Source organism: Vulpes vulpes, chromosome 4, assembly GCF_048418805.1.
Source record: "Vulpes vulpes isolate BD-2025 chromosome 4, VulVul3, whole genome shotgun sequence".
Lineage (NCBI taxonomy): Eukaryota > Metazoa > Chordata > Mammalia > Carnivora > Canidae > Vulpes > Vulpes vulpes.
Window position 1 is genome coordinate 59,754,728 of NC_132783.1, and position 22,642 is coordinate 59,777,369.

A 22,642-nucleotide genomic window follows, 5' to 3' on the forward strand; every position below is an offset into this window, starting at 1 on the left:
AAATGGCAAACTTCTCTTCTGCCCTAGAGATTGATTAGCAAAACTTGCATATCTGCCCAGGTTGGGTTGTGATTAGAAAAGATACCCTACATTAAATGTATAAATCAATCAGGTTAACCCATAGCCCTTTAGTGTGTGCCTTCCAGTTATACAGGTCTGAGGTAAAAAAATGGGATGTGGATATTAATGAGACACCTGTCTCCCATCTGGTACCCATCTCAACAGCAACATTCCCATCCCTGGCTTAAAATAGGTCCCTAATCTGGTAGTGCTGTCAGACAAAGGAGACTAAAGGGATACAGGATACATGGGGAAAGGCTTTGAGGGTGTTTGTAAAAGTATTAGAGGCTGATGTTCATGAAGCTGGGGTTGCTGAGGCCCGAGTACCAGAAGAATAAGGTGGAGGCTGATTATGATCTCATGACTTGCAGGAAGAGACGGAGATGGATCAAAGATTCCCTGATTCATCAGAGAATACAGAATGCAGTTTTTGGGTTTTTGGTTCAAGCTTCATTTTATAAATCTTAACACTTCCTTTGCAACTCCTCATTTTGATGTAATGCCATAAAACACTGGTCGTATGGAATCTCTTCCTATTTTCTTTCTCTTTTACAAAATGAGCTCAGTTGAGTATTGTTTTAAAATTTAAGGTCCCATTTTCTGGACACTTCTGTTCATCCTCTAGAATATATTATCATGTCCAGACTGTTAAAAAAGAAAGTCATCTGTTCTGGGGTTAAGGAAGGGTGGCCAAATGCTTCTATTTTTGGAGGCTACAGCCCAATAGAGGCTCTCCTACATGGTAAAACTGTCCCTCTCATAGTCCAGGATTCTTTCTTAGGGTCTCCTTTTACCCTCCCTTAAGGCCATTTACAGTGTTTAGTGGTAACACAAATGCCACGCAACCTCACCCACAATGTGTATGAGACTCGATTGACTTAAAACCAAACCCTCAAGGAGAGCAGCTTAATGGTAAGTGTCTGATTGGGTCTGGGTGGTTGTGCCTTGAGGAGCAGTGGCCTGGTGCATAGGCTGCCTCTTCTAGCCCCTCAATGTCTGGGTAGTCCCAGAGGATTCACTCGGGGAATGGCTCAGGAAGAACCTGGTTTGATTCAGCAACTCCAGGCATACTTCCCCTTTTGAGAGGAAAAACAAACATAGAACAGTATCAGATGTCCCCAGCAAATACTGAACAGGTGAAACAGGTAAGATGGAGATACCCTTCACCCCTGCTGATTCTAGACTAGTCTCATTTAGACCACTTCCCATCTGCCAGGCTGAAGCATTCAGCCTCTGAATGTCCGGGTTATGTTATCTTTTGCCACCCAAGGATGTCTAGACTCAACTATAATGAGTGTTCAATCCCCAGGAGTGTATACTGGAGAGGCTGCATTCTTTGCAGCTTGCCAGGCTTGTGAGACCACTCAAAGAAAATACTCTTACAGTTGTGCCATAGGATTGATACCACTTAACCTCTGTGGAGAGATTCTCAACAAGAGGGTTGGAGTGGCCACAGTATCTTCAAGGGGCCAGCAACACCAATCGAGCAGCACAGACCTCAGGAAAGGGCAGCCCCCCTCCTGGGACTCTACCCCCTGTCCCTATTGATTGAACGGGTTAGCCCAGAAGGGCTGCTGCTGACACTGCTCTGTTCTTCGGAAACCAGGTAACTGGAGGGCAGAACCTCAGAGGGACAGCAGTCCCATCTGGGTTGCTAGACTTGTTACCAAACTAACATGAGGTTGCTCCTTGCACAAAGTAAAGGAGATCACGGGAATGACTCCCCGAGCAAGGGTGGATGGGTTCCTTTGTTTAGGGTTAGGATGAAAATTCAGGTCGGGAAGCCTTGTCATCGTGTGTAGAGGCAGGCATGAGGTCGGTCATATGTCTTACGGAAACGTGCTTACACATACATTGTGTTCTGGGCGGGCTGAAGATTTTGTCAGGGCAGTTCCCTGAGGGCTGGTTTCAGTGCCCATTTGTCTGAGTTAAGAGATGAGCTGGAAAGAAGAGCTTCAGGAAAAACGTGAGACAGATGTGGGTACAGACTGGTAGGCTGTTAAGGTCAGATTTTGGATCTAGCTGGAGACAGCACCACATCAGACACCTTACTGCTCTGTTTAACCCCTTCACATTTAATATTGTTGGCTTGGCTAGATTTATGCACCCCAGTTTGCTGTATTTTCTTGTCTCATGTCTTTTGTTCTTTCACTTTTCCTTTACTGCTGTCTTTTGTATTACATGAATATTCTTTACATTTTTCTTTGATCAATTATTAAGTAAATTATTTTAGAACAGTTTCTAGATTTACACAGTTATGGTCAACATAATGCAGAAATTCTGTTAGAGGCAATTAGCTGTGTTCTAACAGGAGGCCTGGAGGCTGTGGACGGGAAGTCATGGCCCTCTTGTGGGGAAACGCAGAGGCTTGAGCTGGCAGCCCTCCAAACAAAGCTGCAAGAAAGCTGGATCCAACCAGATAGACCCATGAAGGTGGGTGCCCAGACGGGAAATTCCTGACCAAGCAAGGATGGAAAAAAACCTTTGCTTGCAGGAAATCTCCACCTCAAGTAATGAATATTCCACCCCCTACTTAACTGTCCATAAAGGAGAGAAACCCAAACTCCAGCAACTACAGCTGTTGAGCATGCCCGCTGAAGTGAGTATTTTGACTTTAATAATAAAGTTCCCCGCTGTGTTCTCCCCTGTGTTGTGTCTGTCCTTGAATTCTTTCTTTGGGGATATCTTTGGGGCAGGCTGGGTTGAGATCCCAGGACCCAGGATCTCCCCAGTTCACCCAGCAACAGTTCTGTAGACCCTACAGTAATTTCTTCTGTTCCTAACATCTTACATTAGTATAGTATGTTTGTCCCAATTAGCAAACCAATAAAGTGTGTACATTTTCATATTTTCTCAGTTTTTCTATAATGTTCTTTTTTCTGTTCTGGATTCCTTTCTAGTAGGATACTGCACTGCATTTTATAGTTGTCTGCTTAAGCTCCTTATGGTTGTGATCATATTCAAAACTCATGACTTCCTAAGTAATTTCCTTCCTTTCACTCATATCTGTCTTCTTGAGACTATTTATCAGTATGGTAAAAATCCTACATAATGGGGGACGCCTGGGTGGCTCAGCAGTTAAGCGTCTGCCTTTGGCTCAGGGTGTGATCTCAGGATTCTGGGATCAAATCTCACATCGAGCTCCCTGCAGGGAGCCTGCTTCTCCGAGCCTCTGCCTATGTCTCTGCCTCTCTCTCTCTCTTTCTCTCTCTCTCTTTTTTGCGTCTCTCATGAATAAATAAAATCTTTATAAATCCTGCATAATGGTATGCTATTTCACATTTCTTCCCATCTCTGTTCAGTGACATCATATTGGTAGTCTGAAATTGGCCCTGGCAAAAGTATTTATGCATCTGAAATTGGCAACTACAAGTCGTGTTTTTGTTTCTGTTTCTGTTTATTTTGTCTGTTTTTTTGAGAGGCTGTTATTAAGTATATGAGTCTATTGGCACTACCTCTATGTGGCTATTCCATCTCTTTTTAGGAAACAAAAGGACATTGTCCCATAGGAAAGCATTTTACCCACTGGTATGCAGGGTATTTGTAGGCAGGTGAATCCAAGAACTGTGGGGGAGGCAAGATCATTTATGACTCCTCTCTCTCTCTTACTATTTCTCAGTTGTATCTTCACATGTCTCCATGCTTTTTTCAGAAGAACAGAAAATGAACAAATCCCAGGTGAGTTTTTTTAATTCCTAATTTGTTTTACATTAGATCTTATGAATAAGGTATAATCTTTAAACAGTAAGTGTAGAAATAGATAAACACAAGAGAGAGGGAGAAGCAGGCTCCCCTCTGAGCAAGGAGCCTGATGCAGGGCTCAATCCCAGGACCCTCAGATCATGACCTGAGCCAAAGGCAGATACTTAACTGGCTGAGCCACCTAGGTACCCCTGTTGGGAGTTTTTTGATTACCAATTCAATGTTATTTCTAGTAATTGTGTTTTTTCCCCAGCATTGTCTATTTCTTCATGATTCAGTCTCAGAAGATTTTATGTTCTAGGCATTTATCCATTTTTTTCTAGATTGTTTCTTTTTTCTAGGTTTTTTTATACAATTTTTTTATAGGAATCTCTTCATAATCCTGTGTACTTCTATGGTATCAGTTTTAACTAATCATCTTTCATTTCCAAGTTTATGTTTTGAGTCCTCTTGTTTTTTTCTTGATTAGTCTGGCTAAGGTTTTATAAATTTTGTTTATCTTTTCAGAGGACCAGCTCTTAGACTCATTGATCTTTTCTTTTTTCTTTTTTTTTTTTTTTTTTGTTATCTCTATTTCATTTATTTCTGCTCTAATTTCTATTACTTCCTTCTCTTCCATCTTTATTTATTTTATTTTTTTACATTTCTTTTTTTTTAAGATTTTATTTATTTATTCATAGAGTAAGAAATAGAGAGGCAGAGACACAGGCAGAGAGAGAAGCAGGGTCCATGCAGGGAACCTGACATGGGACTTGATCCCAGGACTCCAGGATCATGGCCGGGGCTGAAGGCAGGGGCTAAACCACTGAGCCACCCAGGGATCCCTCTTCCCTCTTTTTTAAAGATTTATTTATTTATTTTAGAGAGAGAGAGTCTGAGGGTGGGGCGAGGTATGGAGGGAGAGGGAGAGAATCTCAGGTAGACTCCCTGCTGAGCACAGAACACAATACAGGGCTTGATTTCACAGCTCTGAAATCGTGACCTGAGCTGCAGTCAAGTCTCAGTTACGCAACTGACTGAACCACCCAGGCACCTCTCTATTAATTCCTTCTTTGTGCTAACCTTAAGTTTTCTTTTGTCTTCTTTTTTCTAGTTTCTTTAAGTGTAAGTTTAGATCATTTATTTGAGTTAATTTTGTTTGTTGAGGTAGGTCTTGATCACTTATAAATTTCCTTTAGTACTGCTTTTGTTACATCTTTAAGATTTAGGATTGATGTTTTCATTTTCATTTTTCTCCAGATATTTCTTGATTTTCTCTTTGATTTCTTCATTGACCCATTGGTTGTTTAGTAACATGTTATTTAGATTTAGATTCTACATGTTTGTATTTTAGTTTTTTTCTTGCAATTGATTTCTAGTTTTGTACTATTGTACTTGGAAGAGATATTTGATATGATTTCAGTTATCTTTAGTTCATTGACACTTGCTTTGCGGTCTAGCATGTGATCTCTCCTGAAAAATGTTCCGTATGCACCTGAAAAGAACATGTGTTCTGCAGTTTGTGGGTAGAATAGTTCTATACATTTCTGTTATGTCCGTCTGATCTAATGTGTCATTCAAAGCCACTGTTTCTTTTTTAAGCCACTGTTTCTTTTTTTTAATATTTTATTTATTTATTCATGAGAGACATAGAGAGAGAGAGGGAGAGACACAGGCAAAGGGAGAAGCAGGCTCCATGCAGAGAGCCTGATGTGGGACTCGATCCCGGGTCTCCGGAATCTGGCCCTGGGCTGAAGGCGGCACTAAACCGCTGAGCCACCGGGGCTGCCCAAAGCCACTGTTTCTGTATTGATTTTATGTTTGGATGATCCATGCATTGAGGTAAGCAAGTTGTTAAAGTCTCTTAACAATTATGGTATTAGTGTCAATTTCTCTTTTCCTATGTTAGTACTCGTCTTACGAATTTGTATCCTGTTTATGTTGGGTGAAATAGATTTTCATTTGTTATATGCTCTTGTTGGGTTGATCCTGACCCCTTTGTTATTGTGTAATGACCTTTTTTGGTTTTTGTTACCATCTTTGTTTTAAAGTCTATTTTGTTTGATTTTTATACCTTTTGGGTTTTTTAAAAATTAATTCATCTGCCTGGAATATTTTTTTTCATTCCTTCACTTTCAGTCTGTGTCTTTAGGTATAAAGTGAGTCTTTTGTAGACAACATATAGATCTTTTTTTTTTTTTTTCAGATCTTATTTTTTTATTCATTACATCACCCTATGTCTTTTGATTGGAACATTCAATCATTTACATTTAAAGTAATTTAAAGTAATTATTTACATTTAAAGTAATTATTATTAGGTATGTATTTATTGCTATTTTGTTGTGTTCTCCTTGTTTTCTAGTTGTTTTCTGTTCCATTCTTCTCCTGCTCTCTTCTCTTGTGGTGTGATGGTTCTCTTTAGTGTTATGCTTGGATTCCTTTCTCTTTATTTTTTGTGCATGTGTTTACAGGTTTTCAGTTTGTGGTTGCCGTAGAATTCATATACAGTATCCTATGTGTATGGTATGAACACATTATAAAATCACTTAATTTTTGCTCCCTTTTCCATATTTTATGTATATAATGTCACATTTTATATCTTTTTGTGTATCACATGAATGCTTTTTAAAAGATTTTATTTATTTATTCATGAGAGAGGCAGACATAGGCAAAAGGAGAAGCAGGTTCCCTGTGGACTCGATCCCAGGACCCCAGGATCATGACCTGAGCCAAAGGCAGACACTCAGCCACTGAGCCACCCAGGTGCCCCCCTTTGTGTAATTTTTGTAGATATAATTGATTTTACTATTTTTGCATTTTGATTTCCATACTAGCTTTGTAATAATCTTTTACCTTTACTATGTGTTTGCTATTACCATTGAAATTTTTTTCTTTCTTAATTTTCATCTAGTTGTGGCCTTTTCTTTCCACTTAAAAGAGTCCCTTTAACATTTCTTTTAAAGCTTGTTTGATGAACTCCTTTAACTTTGGGACATTATCTCTTTCAATCCTGAGTGATAGCCTTTATGGGTAGAATATTCTTTGCCATAGGTTGTTTTTTTTTTTTTTTTTTTTTTTTCCTTACAGCACTTTGACCATATCACACCACTCTCTTGTGGCCTGTAAAGTTTCTGCTGAAAAATCAGCTGATGGCCTTATGGAGTTTCCCTTTTGTATAACCTCTTTTCTCTTGCTGCTTTTAAGATCTCTCTTTATCTTTATTCTTGTGTGTTGGTGTGAGCCTCCTTGAGTTCATCTTGTTTGAGGTCCTCTCTGCATCGTGGACCTACATATCTTTACTTCTCCAGATTAGGGGTTTTTTCAATGGTTAATTCTTCTGTTTCCTTATGTCCTTTTTCTTTTAGTACCCCTATAATCCAAATGACACTTAGCTTGATGATGTCACAGAGGTCTTTTAACCTATCCTCATCTTTTTTTTTTTAAAGATTTTATTTATTTATTCATGAGAGACACAGAGAGAGAGAGGTATAGACACAGGCAGAGGGAGAAGCAGGCTCCACGTAGGGAGCCCGATGTGGGACTTGATCCAGGACTCCAGGATCACACCCTGGGCTGAGGGCAGGTGCGAAACCACTGAGCCACCCAGGGATCCCCTATCCACATTTTTTAATGCAGTTTTTCCTTTTTGTTGTTTAGCTTGATTGTTTACCATTACTGTCTTCAAGATTACTGATCCATTCTTCTGCATCCTGTAATCTGTTGGAGTATTCTAGTGTATTTTTCATTTTATGTTCTTCAGCTCCACTTGGTTCTTCTCTGTATTTTATATCTGTCTGTTGAAGTTTTCAGTCACTTCATCCACTCTTCTCCCAATATTTTTATGGCCATTACTTTGTACTCTATCTGACATATTGCTTATGTTTATTTTGATTAGCTCTTTTTCTGTGGTTTTGTCTTGTTCTGAACATATTCCTCTGTCTCCTCATTTTGTCTACCTCTCTGTTTGTTTCTGTGTATTATGTAAGTCAGCTATGTATCCTGGTCTTGGAAGTACTTGGCTTGTGTAGAAGGGGTTCTCTTCCCTGTAGTGTAGTCCCCTTGGTCACTAGAACTAGATACTTCAGGATGTTGTATTGTTGCTGAGCCATGATTGCTGTGGGCATGCTGGTAGATGTATCTTACTCGCAGCCCAGGTACCTGTAATGACCCATTTTGTAAAAAAAAAAAAAAAAGACCCATTTTGTCTGCTGCATGCACACTGGGTGCAGAGGTGCAGATCTTGCTCTCCATCCGGTTGTCTGTACTTAGCTACTGGGACAGCTTGGGTGCACTAATGGGTGGCACTTGCTTCCTGTATGGCCAAATGAGAGTCTTGGCTGCATGAGTTTTAGGCACATTGGTGTTTAGGGTTAGCTCCCCTCCTCATCACTTTAAAGAGGCACTTTTCTTGCTGGAGCTGCCCACAAACTATGGTGGGGTAGGAGCTGCTTTGGAGAAGCACCTTCTAGGGTGGGTTAAATGGGGCAGGTCCAGGGGAAGCCTGGGGCTCAGCAGCTTAGCGCCACCTTCAGCCCAGGGCCTGGTCCTGGAGACCCAGGATCCAGTCCCATGTTGGGCTCCCTGCATGGAGCCTGCTTCTCCCTCTGCCTGTGTCTCTACCTCTCTCTCTCTCTCTCTCTCTCTGTGTGTGTGTGTGTGTGTGTCTCATGAATAAATAAATAAAATCTTTTTAAAAAATAGGGCAGGTCTTCAGGGGAGCACTAGGGTGAGGCACATTGTGCTTGAAAGGTAGATGGAGAGCATTCACATTGGCTCCTATAAGTATCCGGCTAGGCTTTGAGAGGGCAAGAAAAATATTGCCTTCTTCCATCTCCTTTGTTTCAAGGGAAGGCTTTTATAGATCCCAGTACTTCTTGCACACATCCCAAAAATAGTCAGTAAATCTTGAAATATACCCAGGTGCTTTTCAAACTGCTCCTTTTGTGCTGTGATTATAACCGACAATTATTTTAACATTTTGGTATGTTACTTTATTGTGTTCTAGTGTGTATGGGTTGCTTATGAAAAGTCTGCTTTAATTGTATCTTTATTCCTTTTTGTAATATTTCCTTATTCACTGGCTGCATTCAGAATTCTCATTCTCTATCTTTCTCTCTCTAATAGTTTTAATATGCTGTGTGTCTTTATGCTTTTGGGAAACATTTATGCTACTTCGTATTGTTGAGCTTCTTGGATTTTTTGTTTTCTATCATTAACTGCAAGAATTTTTTTCTTTTTTTGAGTTTTATCTTTTTGTCTTTGGTGGGGGATGGACTGAGGGAGAAGAACGAATATCTCAAGCAAACTCCCCGCGGAGTGGGGAGCCTGACGTGGAGCTTGATCTCACACCCTGAGATCACAATCTGAGCCGAAATCAAGAGTCAAATGCTTAGGTGACTGAACTACCCAGGCGCCCCAGTGAGAAATTTTAAGACACTGTTTCTTAAAGTGTTTCTTTTGTCCCATCCCCTCCCCCCACCGGGTTCCAATTATGCATGTGCCAGAACTTTTGATTGTTTTTCACAGCTTTTTAATGTTCTGTTTTGTTTTTCAATTTTTATCTTTGAGTTTCAGTTTGGGTAATTTCTTTTGATCCATCTTCAAGTTCATTGATTGTTTCCTTAACTGTGTTTACTGCTGTTGACTGCTGATCATTCCGTTGAAGAGGTTTCTCATCTGTTCTCATTCCTAGATTTCCATTTGGTTTCTCTCTGCTGAAATTACCCACTTGATTTTGCATTTTGTATACCTTTTCAGTCTTAACATACCTTAGAATCTTTAACATATTAGTTGTCACTGATTAAAATTCTGTTAGTTTCCATTTCTGTGTCCTATCTGATTTTTTTTATCTGATGATTACTTAGTATCTTGGTAGTAACTTGTTAGTTTCTTTCCTTTTCATATGCTTTGTAAACTTTCTGTTGAAGTGTTTGTCTTGTGTCAGACTCTAAACTGTGGTAACTAGATTTAATTGCTGGAAATGGGCATGACTTTCCTGGTAGGCCTTTAGTCTAGGGGTTCTAATTTAACAAGTTAGGAGTTAGGCAAGATTTGAGACTTACTGTTTCTGTTACTACTCTTAATACTGCATAGGCTTCAAATTTTATAGTGATACCTTGTGTTTTAGAATACAGGTTCATTTACCAGAGTTAAGTTTGTTCATTTCTGAGTTTTAAGGGTTCTCTTTGCTCTGTGTCTCAAAGAGGGTCTCTTTGCATGCTTTTATTTTTCTCTTGCCTTTTTGTCAGCAATATTTTATTGGTACTTGTTATTCCTAGCTTCTTAGCTTGGTGGTGAGAAGCCACAGGCAGAATGTGTTCTCTTACTCCATTACAGCCTCAGTGTTAGGTCTGCCCTGTGTACTTGAGTTGTGGAGGATGTGGCCTTCTTGGTTTTCCACAAGGACCAAGGACTTGGTTCTCCCCACCTCCCTGCCCAGCTATAGTTGGAGACTCAGTGCATCATCCTACCCTTCCCCCAGGAATAGCATAAGTGCCCAGTGCGGTTTGCAGAGAAAAAGCCTGTGAAAGGATGCCTAGCTGGTGCATTCAGTTGAATGTCCTACTCTTGGTTTTAGCTCAGGTCGTAATCTCATGGTTGTGAGAGTGAGCCGAGTCCTGCATGGAGCTCTGTGCTCAGTTCAGAATCTGCTTGAGACTCACTCTCCCTCTGCCTCTCCTCTTCTCTCCAAAATAAATAAGTAAATCTTTAAAAAAAGAAGAAGAAAAGAAAATGCCCATAAGAATGTGCAAGTCTCCTCCATGTCTGTGGTCTGAAGGGGTTTCACACTGTTATGTCAGCTCACACTCTGTTTTCATTAATTAACATTCCCCCTATTCTGGGGAGTTCCTGCAGGTATTGTCTCTTCCTAGATTTGGGGCACTTGGGTGCTTTGTGACCTTGCCTCTCCTGTAAGTTAGGAAAAAGTTGTAAATTTGAGGTGAGTTTGACTCATTTTCATTGTAGGAATGAGAATGATTTTCTTCCTTGCTTCTTACATCCTGGGGCAGAACCTAAGTCAACTCATGTGTTTTTAATGCCTTCAGTATTTTGGTTATGCTGTGTTGCCTCATAAATATAAAGAACATTTATCCATCACACGTCAAGCTCTACAACATTAACTCTTCTTTAAGCAAAAGTTGTGATACAAAATAGTTTTTCTTTTCTTTTCTAATTTTAGTAAACTTTTTACATTTTTTCTTTACTTTTTACATTTTTTTTAATTTTTTATTTTTATTTATTTATGATAGTCACACACAGAGAGAGAGAGAGAGAGAGGCAGAGACATAGGCAGAGGGAGAAGCAGGCTCCATGCATCGGGAGCCCGATGTAGGATTCGATCCCGGGTCTCCAAGATCACGCCCTGGGCCAAAGGTAGGCGCCAAACTGCTGCGCCACCCAGGGATCCCTACTTTTTACATATTTTAATATGTTCTAGTAATACCTTATTTTCAGTTTTGGACTGTTTTGTATTTGTGTAATATTTAACTTCCTGGAGAACAAGAACAGTGTTTTACTCTTCTTAGTATTCACAACACCCAGGACCTTTCAAGGCATAGTGCATTAATAAATTAAAATAAGAAGGATGTTCTTTTATTTTTCTTTCTTCTTCAAACCCAATACAAAATCAGGTTGTAGGCACATTGTAACATAAATTCTCAACAGTGAACCTGGGAAGAATTAGTTTCCGTATTTCCTATGCCACTCTGCTTCTGACCACATCAGACTGAGCAGAAATTTGCTGTTTTAGGGGTCACTGTCATTTGGGGATGTGACTGTGGACTTCTCCCAGGAGGAGTGGCAGCACCTGGACCCAGATCAGAGAACCCTGTACAGGGATGTGATGCTGGAGAACTATCACAACTTTGTCTCCGTTGGTAAGCAGTTGTCATGTCAAATCTTTTATAGAGCATGCCTTTTACTTCTTAGATACCAAAATGTTTGGTCTTTGGTAGTTAATACTGTTGAGACTTTAGCTTCAGGAATCTGGGGTTGTTAATGTGTTTTGAGCATAAGGATGAATGTGTGTATTCTCATATCCTCCTCAAGGGGTGGCTCTGGAGCCTCTCCCTCCTCTCTGTTAGAATTGCTGTCCGTTAGAACTGCTGTTGCCAGTGTGGCTTGGGACCATTTTTGTGTCTTTTCCCTTTACAGGGTATCTCATTAAAAAGCCAGCAGTGATCTTCAAGTTGGAAGAAGGAAAGGAACCATGGATAGTAGAGGAAGAACTTCTGTACCAGAACTACCAAGGTGAGTTAGTGAGGAAGCCAGGGGAAAGTATAACCTAGGTGGCCAGTGTGGGATACGGAAATTATTTAAAAAGTTTTCTAAGAATCTCTTCTTAGTGGCACCTAGAAGTAGAGAAAGGAGGTATATATGATAAAATTGGAAGAGAAAAGGGTAGTGCCTGAGAAGGAATGTAAGCTGGTTTTCTGATTGCTCAAAGCTAGGGGTCTAAGGATATCATTTATGCAGACAAGCAAGTAATCCTGGCTTTATGGTGTTTAATAGTGCAAAGAGAAAACTAAGGTAATAATACCTACTAAAATTTGGTTCTTGAGGAGAAGGGAGGAAACAGTGTTTTCAGAATTATGTGTTGTATAGTAGTACTTGATACTCTTTAAACAAATAGTTAATAAACCAATAGGATTACATATTTGTATTTATCAGAATAATGTAACAAAAGTACAGGTTTCTTAATTTATGAAATTGTACTTCTGTTGGTAAAGAAGTATTTTTTCTCTTGCATTCTTGAGTATTTTTTTCTTTGTAAATTTCTAATATTTCTCATGTTCTGGCTTTACATCAATATCAGTAAGAACTATATTCCCTCATACTTTTATATTTTCCCATTCCTTATTGTAGCTGGTGAAGAGGTTTTTTTTGTTATTGATGGTGGTATATGTTTGTTTGCCTAGAATATGGTTGTTGTTTTTTTTTTTTAAGATTTTATTTATGTTTTCATGAGAGACAGAGAGAGGCAGAGACACAGGCTGAGAGAGAAGTAGGCTCCATGCAGGGATCACCCGATGTGGGACTTGATCCTGGAACTCCGGGACCACGCCCTGACGCCAAGGCAGGTGCCCAACTGCCGAGCCACCCAGGGTCCAAAGAACATATGTTTTTTTCAGTACCCTGACAAGATCAATCTATATTCGCTCTATTATTTATTGCATGAAATTTAAATTAATTTGCCTTTTATTGACTACTGCATTCTGGCCTTATTTGGCTGCTCCAATTTTATTTTTATGTTGCTTACACTCATGCTAAACATCATTTGACCCACTCATGTCAGATGTCACTTAGGAATACTGTATTCTTTTTCCATGTCACCCATACCTTTCTTTATTGGGTTCTTTCCCTGACTAGGTACTAAATGAGTTAGTAAGTGAAAATCACTCAGAACATCTAGTATATAAGTAAGTTATTTTTACTGATACTATGTTGACTGTGTTTATGGTATAAGCTAAGTGTATCTCTTCTAAGAAAGAGACTTTGAATGTTTGAGCCACTGTAATCTCTTCTTTGAATACTCAGCCTATAGTGGGTCTTTTACAAGAAACAAAAGTAAAATCATGATCTGTTACTTGTTAACATCTGCCTTTTTCCCCACATGGGGCATGATCAAACAATAAAAATGGCAATCATGTTATTCTTTCTTACTTATGGTATATAACTTGAAATAGGGATTTGATAAACATGTTGATTGGAATTAAGTAGCAGAAAAATTTTATATTTTGAAAACATTGTGAGGGATCTCTGTTTGATTACTTACATGAACCTATAATTCTGATTCATGAGGTATAAAACGGCATAGTGTCTAAAACATTTGTGTTTGAAAAAGCTCTCTAGGTAATGCTGATATACGTAGCTTATTGAAGTCTATTCATTCAAAATTACTCAGATTAAAAGGAAATCAGAGTTAACACCTGTTATGAGCAGGGGTTGTAAAGTATGGTCTGCTGATCTAGCACATGTTTTTGTAAGTAAAGTTTTTGGCAACACAGCCATACTCATTTGTTTACACGTGGTCTTTAGCTGATTTCATGCTTTAATACCAGAATTTGATATTGTGACAGGTATGCCCTGCACAGTCTAAAATGTGTACTATGTTGCCTTTTACGGTAAAGATTGCCATTCTCTGGATTGAAGAATGAGAATAAAATTGCATAAGATACTTTAATTTAGCATTTCATTAAGAAAAAATTTTTTCAATTCACTTAAATTGTGACTGAACAGAATATTATTGCTATATATAAATTCCCTAAGATCAGGAGCACCAGTTAGCAGATGGCATTTATATGAGTTTCTTTACAGTCGTTGACCTTTGCTACAGTTGCTTCTATTTTTTTAATGTATATATATTTTATTGGAGTTCGATTTGCCAACATATAGTATAACAACCATTGCTTATCCTGTCAAGTGTCCCCCTCAGTGCCCATCAACCAGTCACCCCATGCCCCCGCCCACCTCCCCTTGTTCGTTTCCCATATTTAGGAGTCTCATGGTTTGACACTCTCTAATTTTTCCCACTCATTTTCTCTCCTTTCCCCTATAATCCCTTTCACTATTTTTATGTTCCCTGTATGAATGAAACCATACAATGATTGTCCTTCTCCAGTTGACTTACTTCACTCAGCATAATACCTTCCAGTTCCATCCACATCAAAGGAAATAGTATTCATCGTTTCTAATGGCTGAGTAATATTCCATTGCATATATATACCACATCTTTATCCATTCATTTTTCGATGGACACCCATGCTCCTTCCACAGTTTGGCTATCGTGGACATTGCTGCTAGAAACATCGGGGTGCAGGTGTCTCAGCTTTTCACTGCATCTGTATCTTTGGGGTCGTGCAATTGCTGGATTTTAGAGTAGCTCTATTTTAAACTCTTTGAGGAATATCCACACAATTTTTCAGAGTGGCTGTACCAGTTCACATTCCCATGAACAGTGCAAGAGGGTTCCCCTTTCTCCACATCCTCTCCAACATTTGTTGTATCCTGTCTTGTTAATTTTCACCATTCTCACTGGTGTGAGGTGGTATCTCATTGTGGTTTTGATTTGTATTTCCCTGATGGCAAGTGATGCAGAGCATTTTCTCATGTGCTTGTTGGCCATGTGTATGTCTTCTTTGGTGAAATTTCTGTTCATATCTTTTGCCATTTCATAATTGGATTGTTTGTTTCTTGGGTGTTGGGTTTAATAAGTTTTTATAGATCTTGGATACTAGCCCTTTATCTGATACATCATTTACAAATATCTTCTCCCATTCTGTAGGTTGTCTTTTAGTTTTGTTGACTGTTTCTTATGGTGTGAAGAAGCATTTTTCTCATTTTTGCTTTTGTTTCCCTTGCATTTATAGATGTATCTTGCAAGAAGTTGCTGTGGCCAAGGTCAACAAGGGAGTTGCCTGTGTTCTCCTCTAGCATTTTGATGGATTCTTGTCTCACATTTAGATCTTTCATCCATTTTGAGTTTATTTTTGTGTCTGGTGTAAGAGAATGGTCTAGTTTCATTCTTTTGCATGTGGCTGTCCAATTTCCCCAGCACGATTTATTGAAAACACGGTCCTTTTCCCAGTGGATAGTCTTTCCTTCTTTGTCGAATATTAGTTGACCATGGACTTGAGGGCCCATTTCTGGGTTTTCTAATCTGTTCCATTGTTCTATATGTCTGTTTTTGTGCCAGTACTATACTGTCTTTTTTTTTTTTCTAATTTTTTTTTTTGGAGTTCAGTTTGCCAACATATAGCATAACACCCAGTGCTCATCCCGTCAAGTGCCCCCCCCTCATTGCCTGTCACCCAGTCACCCCCACCCCCTGCCCACCTCCCTTTCCACCACCCCTTGTTCGTTTCCCAGAGTTGGGAGTCTCTCATGTTCTGTCTCCCTTTCTGAAATTTCCCACTCATTTTTTCTCCTTTCCCCTTTATTCCCTTTCACTATTTTTTATATTCCCCAAACGAATGAGAGCATATAATGTTTCTCCTTCTCCGATTGACTTATTTCACTCAGCATAATACCATCCAGTCCCATCCATGTCGAAGAAAATGGTAGGTATTTGTCGTTTCTAATGGCTGAGTAATATTCCATTTTATACATATACCACATTGTCTTAATCCATTCATCTTTTGGTGGACACCCAGGCTCCCTCCACAGTTTAGCTATTGTGGACATTGCTGCTATAAACATCAGGGTCCAGGTGTTCCGGCATTTAACTGTATCTGTATCTTTGCGGTAAATACCCAGCAGTGCAATTACTGGGTCATAGGGCAGATTATTTTTAACTCTTTGAGGAACCTCCACACAGTTTTCCAGAGTGGCTCCACCAGTTCACATTGTCACCAACAGTGAATGAGAGTTCCCCTTTCTCCACATCCTCTCGAACATTTGTTGTTTCCAATTTGTTATTTTTCCCCACTCTCACTGGTGTGAGGTGGTATCTCATTACAGTTTTGATTTGTATTTCCCTGATGGCAAGTGATGCAGAGCATTTTCTCATGTCCTTGTTGGCCATGTCCATGTCTTCCTCTGTGAGATTTCTGTTCATGTCTTTTGCCCATTTCATGATTGGCTTGTTTGTTTCTTTGCTGTTGAGTTCAGTAAGTTCTTTTTTTTTAAATAATTTTTTAAAGATTTTATTTATTTATTCTTGAGAGGGAGAGAGAGAGAGAGAGGCAGAGATACAGGCAGAGGGAAAAGCAGGCTCCATGCAGGGACCCCGATGTGGGACTCGATCCTGGGTCTCCAGGATCATGCCCTGGAGTGAAGGCAGTGCTAAACCGCTGAGCCACCCGGGCTGCCCGAATAAGTTCTTTATAGATCATGGATACTAGCCCTTTATCTGATAAATCATTTGCAAATATCCTCTCTCATTCTGTAGGTTGTCTTTTAGTTTTGTTGACTGTTTCTTTTGCTGTGCAAAAGCTTCTTATCTTGATGAAGTCCCAATAGTTCATTTTTGCTTTTGTTTCTCTTGCCTTCATGGATGTATCTTGCAAGAAGTTACTGGGGCCAAGTACAAAAAGGGTGTTGCCTGTGTTCTCCTCTAGGATTTTGATGGATTCTTGTCTTACATTTAGATCTTTCATCCATTTTGAGTTTATCTTTGTGTATGGTATAAGAGAATGGCCCAGTTCATTCTTCTGCATGTGGATGTCCAATTTTCCGACCACCATTTATTGAAGAGACTGTGTTTTTTCCAGTGGATAGTCTTTCCTCCTATGTTGAATATTAGTTGACCATAAAGTTCAGGGTCCACTTCTGGATTCTCTATTCTGTTCCATTGATCTATGTGTCTGCTTTTATGCCAGTACCACACTGTCTTGATGACCACAGCTTGGTAGGACAACCTGAAATCCGGCATTCTGATCCCCCCAGCTATGGTTTTATTTTTTAATAATCCCCTGGCTATTCGGGGTCTTGTCTGATTCCACACAAATCTTGATTATTTGTTCCAACTCTCTGAAGAAAGACCATGGTATTTTGATAGGGATTGCATTAAACGTGTAAATTGCCCTGGGTAGCATTGACATTTTCACAACATTAATTCTGCCAATCCATGAGCATGGAATATTTTTCCATCTTTTTGTGTCTTCCTCAATTTTTTTCAGAAGTGTACTGTAGTTTTTAGGGTATAGATCCTTTACCTCTTTGGTTAGGTTTATTCCTAGGTATCTTATGCTTTTGGGTGCAATTGTAAATGGGATTGACTCCCTAATTTCCCTTTCTTCAGTCTCATTGTTCGTGTATAGAAATGCCACTGACTTCTGGGCATTGATTTTGTATCCTGCCATGCTACCAAATTGCTGTATGAGTTCTAGCAATCTTGTGGGGGGGTAGTCTTTTGGATTTTCTATGTAGAGTATTTTGTCATTGCAAAAGGGAGAGTTTGACTTCTTCTTTGCCAATGAATGCCTTTTATTTATTTATTTATTTATTTTTGTTACCTGATTCCTGAGGCTAGGGCTTCTAGTACTATGTTGAATAGCAGTGGTGAGAGTGGACATCCCTGTCTTGTTCCTGATCTTAGAGGAAAGGCTCCCAGTGTTTCCCCATTGAGAATGATATTTGCTGTGGGCTTTTCATAGATGGCTTTTAAGATGCTGAGGAATGTTCCCTCTATCCCTACACTCTGAAGAGTTTTGATCGGGAATGGACACTGTATTTTGTCAAATGCTTTCTCTGCATCTATTGAGAGGGTCATATGGTTCTTGTTTTTTCTCTTGTTGATATGATGAATCACATTGATTGTTTTACCATTGTTGAACCAGCCTTGTGTCCCGAGGATAAATCCTACTTGGTCATGGTGAATAACTTTCGTAATGTATTGTTGAATCCTATTGGCTAATATCTTGTTAAGAATTTTTGCATCCATGTTCATCAGGGAATTTGGTCTATAATTCTCCTTTTTGGTGGGGTCTTTGTCTGGTTTTGGAATTAAGGTGATGTTGGCCTCATAGAACGACTTTGGAAGTATTCCATCTCTTTCTAATTTTCCGAACAGCTAGTAGAATAGGTATGGTTTCTCCTTTAAACGTTTGATAGAATTCCCCTGGGAAGCCATCTGGCCCTGGACTTTTGTGTCTTGGGAGGTTTTTGATGACTGCTTCAATTTCTTCCCTGGTTATTGGCCTGTTCGGGTTTTCTGTTTCTTCGTGTTCCAGTTTTGGTAGTTTGTGGCTTTCCAGAAATGTGTCCATTTTTTCTAGATTACCTAATTTATCGGTGTATAGCTGCTCATAATATGTTTATAAAATCGTTTGTGTTTCCTTGGTTTGGTGACCTCTCCTTTCTCATTCATGATTTTATTAATTTGAGTCTTTTCTTTCTTCTTTTAATAAGGGTGGCTAATGGTTTATCTATCTTATTAATTCTTTCAAAGGACCAACTCCTGGTTTTTAATCTCTTCCACAGTTCTTCTGGTCTCTGTTTCATTGAGTTCTGCTCGAATCTTTATTAACTCTCTTCTTCTGCTGGGTGTAGGATCTATTTGCTGTTTTTTCTCCTGCTCCTTTAGGTACAAGGTTAGCTTTTGTATTTGAGTTCTTTCTAGTTTTTGGATGGATGCTTGGATTGCGATGTATTTCCCCTCAGCACTGCTTTTTCTGTATCCCAAAGATTTTGAACGGTTGTATCTTCATTCTCATTAGTTTCCATGAATCTTTTTAATTCTTCTCTAATTTCCTGGTTGACTCTTTCATCTTTTAGCAGGATGGTCCTTAACTTCGACATGTATGAAATCCTTCAAAACTTCTTCTTGTGATTTAGTTCTAATTTCAAAGCATTATGGGCTGAAAATATGCCGGGACAATCCCAGTCTTTCAGTATTAATTGTGATTTGTGACCCAGTATGTGGTCTATTTTGGAGAAAGTTCCATGTGCACTTGAGAAGAATGTGTTTTCAGTTGCATTTGGATGTAAAGTTTTGTAAATATCTGTGAAATCCATCTGTTCCAATGTATCATTAAAGCTCTTGTTTCTTTGGAGATGTCCGCGAGGAGCCAGGCTAAGGCCGCGGGCAAGCGCCCGCAGGACAGGAAAGCCCCATCCAGGAGATGCAGGAGCTTTACCAATCTTCCCGGGCAGAAAGCGCTCCCAGGGAGTTGGAGCAGGATCCCAGGAGGGTTGGGGATGCCCTAAGGCTCCCGGGGGCATCAACAGAGGACCTGCGCCCTGGTGTGGAGCGCGACACACACCGCTGCTGAGCTCCCTAAAGGGCTGCAGTGCGCTACCAGCGGGGCCTTGGGAACAGCTCAGGTGGCAGCTTCACCTTGAGGGAGCTGCTGTGGCCTGGGAGCGCAAATCCAGCAGCGCAGGCACCAGAACCCAGTGCACCAGGGGACACAGCCCTGGATCCGTCACTCCCCTTGGGACAGGCAGAGGCCCGGAGGCACAGCCAGGACGCTCCTGTCACTGGGCGGCTCCGAGCTATGCAAATTGGTGCCCCCACTCCCGGAGCACCCAGGCCCCTGCAGACTGAGAGCAGTGGTAGTTTCTGCTGGAGCTGACTCCAGGGCTGGAGAGCTGGCCACCGCCAGTGGTATTGTTCCTCCTGGGGCCTCACAGGATAAACAACTCCCACTGAGCCCTGCACCAGGCAGGGGGCTGAGCAGCTCCCCCAAGTGGTCACACCTGACAATCAACACAGCAGGCCCCTCCACCAGAAGACCAGCTAGAAAGACAGGGGAAAAACAAGTTACTGACCAAAGAGCACTGGAAAGTTCCAGGGGAAGTTGAGGGATTTATAATATATATAATCAGAGGATACTTCCCCTTGTTTTTTGTTTTGTTTGCTTCCCCCCCCCCTTTTTTCTTCTTTTCCCTCTTTTTTTTTCTTTTTCCTTCTTTTTTCTCTTCTCTTTATCCTTTTCCCAGTACAACTTGTTTTTGGCCACTCTGCACTGAGCAAAATGACTAAAGGATAATCTCACCTCAAAAGAAAGAATCAGAAACAGTCCTCTCTCCCACAGATGTACAAAATTTGGATTACAATTCCATGGCAGAAAGCCAATTCAGAAGCACAATTATAAAGGTACTGGTGGCTCTAGAAAAAAGCATAAAGGACTCAAGAGACTTCATGACTGCAGAATTTAGACCTAATCAGGCAGAAATTAAAAACCATTAAATGAAATGCAATCCAAACTAGAGGTCCTAACGATGAGGGTTAATGAGGTAGAAGAACAAGTGAGTGACATAGAAGACAAGTTGATGGCAAGGAGGGAAACTGAGGAAAAAAGAGAAAAACAATAGAAAGATCATGAGAATAGGTTAAGAGAAATAAAGGACAACCTCAGAAAGAAAAATCTACATTTAATTGGGGTTCCCAAGAGCGCCAAAAGGGCCAGAGGGCCAGAATATGTATTTGAACAAATCATAGCTGAAAATTTTCCTAATCTCGGAAGGGAAACAGGCATTCAGATCCAGGAAATAGAGAGATCCCCCGCTAAAATCAATAAAAACTGTTCAACACCCCGACACTTAATAGTGAAACTTGCAAATTCCAAAGATATAGAGAAGATCCTTAAAGCAGCAAATGACAAGAAACAGGGACTGAGTAGGTATCATGATGACACTAAATTCATATTTTTCAATAGTAAATCTGAACGTGAATGAACTTAATGACCCCATGAAAAGGTGCAGGGTTTCAGACTGGTTAAAATAGCAGGACCCATCTATTTGCCATCTACAAGAGACTCATTTTAGACCTAAGGACACCTACAGCCTGACAATAAAAGGTTGGAGAACCATTTACCATTCAAATGGTCCTCAATGGAATGCAGGGGTAGCCATCGTTATGTCAGATAAAGTTTATCCGGAAGACTGTAGTAAGAGATGAAGAGGGACACTATATCATACTTAAAGGATCTATCCAACAAGAGGACCTAAGTGTCCTGAATATTTATGCCCCTAATATGGGAGCTGGCACGTACATCAATTAATAACCAAAGGTAAGACATACTTTGCTAATAATACACTTATACTAGGAGACTTGAGTACAGCGCTTTCTGTGATTGACGGATATTCTAAGCACAACATCTCCAAAGAAATAAGAGCATTAAATGATACACTGGACCAGATGGATTTCACAGATATTTACAGAACTTTACATCCAAATGCAACTGAATACACATTCTACTCAAGTGCACATGGAACTTTCTCCAGAATAGACCACATACTGGGTCACACATCAGGTCTTAACGGATACCAAAAGGTTGGGATTATCCCCTGCATATTTTCAGACCATAATGCTTTGAAACTAGAACTAAACCACAAGAAGTTTGGAAGAAATTCAAACACGTGGAGGTTTAAGACCATCCTGCCAAAAGATGAAGGAGTCAACCAGGGAATTAGAGAAGAATTTAAAAGATTCATGGAAACTAATGAGAATGAAGATACAACCGTTCAAAATCTTTGGGAAATAGCAAAAGCAATCCTGTAGGGGAAATACATCACAATACAAGCATCCATCTAAAAACTGGAAAGAAATCAAAACCAATGGTAACCTTGCACCTAAAGGAGCTCGAGAAAGAACAGCAAATAGATCCTACACCCAGCAGAAGAAGAGAGTTAATAAAGATTTGTCCAGAATTCAATGAAATAGAGACCAGAAGAAATGTGGAATAGATCAACAAAACCAGGAGTTGGTTCTTTAAAAGAATTAATAAGATAGATAAACCATTAGCCACCCTTATTAAAAAGAAGACTCAAATTAATAAAATCAGGAATGAAAAAGGAGAGATCACCACCAATACCAAGGAAATACAAACGATTTTAAAAACGGATTATGGGAAGCTCTATGCCAATAAATTAGGCAATCTAGAAGAATTAGACCCATTTCTGGAAAATCACAAACTATGGAAACTGGAACAGGAAGAAATAAAAAACCTGAACAGGCTGATAACCAGGGAGGAAATTGAAGCAGTCAACAAAAACCTCCCAACACACAAAAGTCCAGAGCCAGATGGCTTCCCAGGGGAATTCTATCAAATGTTTAAAGAAAAAACCGTACCTATTCTACTAAAGCTGTTCGGAAAGATAGAGATGGAATACTTCCAAACTCGTTCTATGAGGCCAGAATTACCTTTTTCCAAAACCAGACAAAGACCCCACCAAAATGGAGAATTATAGACCAATATCCCTGATGAACACTCATGCAAAAATTCTCAACAAGATATTAGCCAATGGGATCCAACCGTACATTAGGAAGTACAAGGCTGGTTCAACACTCCTAAAGCAATCAGTGTGATAGATCATATCAACAAGAGAACAAAACAAGAACCATATGATCCATAGATGCAGAGAAAGCATTTCCAGATTGCCTAATTTGTTGGTGTATAGCTGCTCGTAATCCATTTTTAAAGTCATTTTTATTTCCTTGGTATTGATTGTGATC

General features: G+C 39.8%; 1 protein-coding gene across 12 annotated transcripts in view; it reads left to right on the forward strand.

Moving 5' to 3' along the window:
* Positions 1 to 22,642, forward strand: part of LOC112927383 (uncharacterized) — a 38,742-nt gene that overhangs the window by 5,179 nt on the left and 10,921 nt on the right. The window contains exons 2-6 of one of the 12 annotated variants that reach the window (XM_026008754.2): positions 2,372 to 2,493; positions 2,610 to 2,659; positions 3,713 to 3,738; positions 11,492 to 11,618; positions 11,896 to 11,991. In XM_026008754.2, the coding sequence (XP_025864539.1) occupies positions 3,724 to 3,738; positions 11,492 to 11,618; positions 11,896 to 11,991 (238 nt within the window). In that variant the 5' untranslated portion in view covers positions 2,372 to 2,493; positions 2,610 to 2,659; positions 3,713 to 3,723. Of the gene's footprint in view, positions 1 to 2,371; positions 2,660 to 3,679; positions 3,739 to 11,491; positions 11,619 to 11,895; positions 11,992 to 15,370; positions 15,801 to 22,642 lie in introns of those variants that run through there. The other 11 variants (XM_026008750.2, XM_072755852.1, XM_072755853.1 and 8 more) reach the window with 11 other exon arrangements.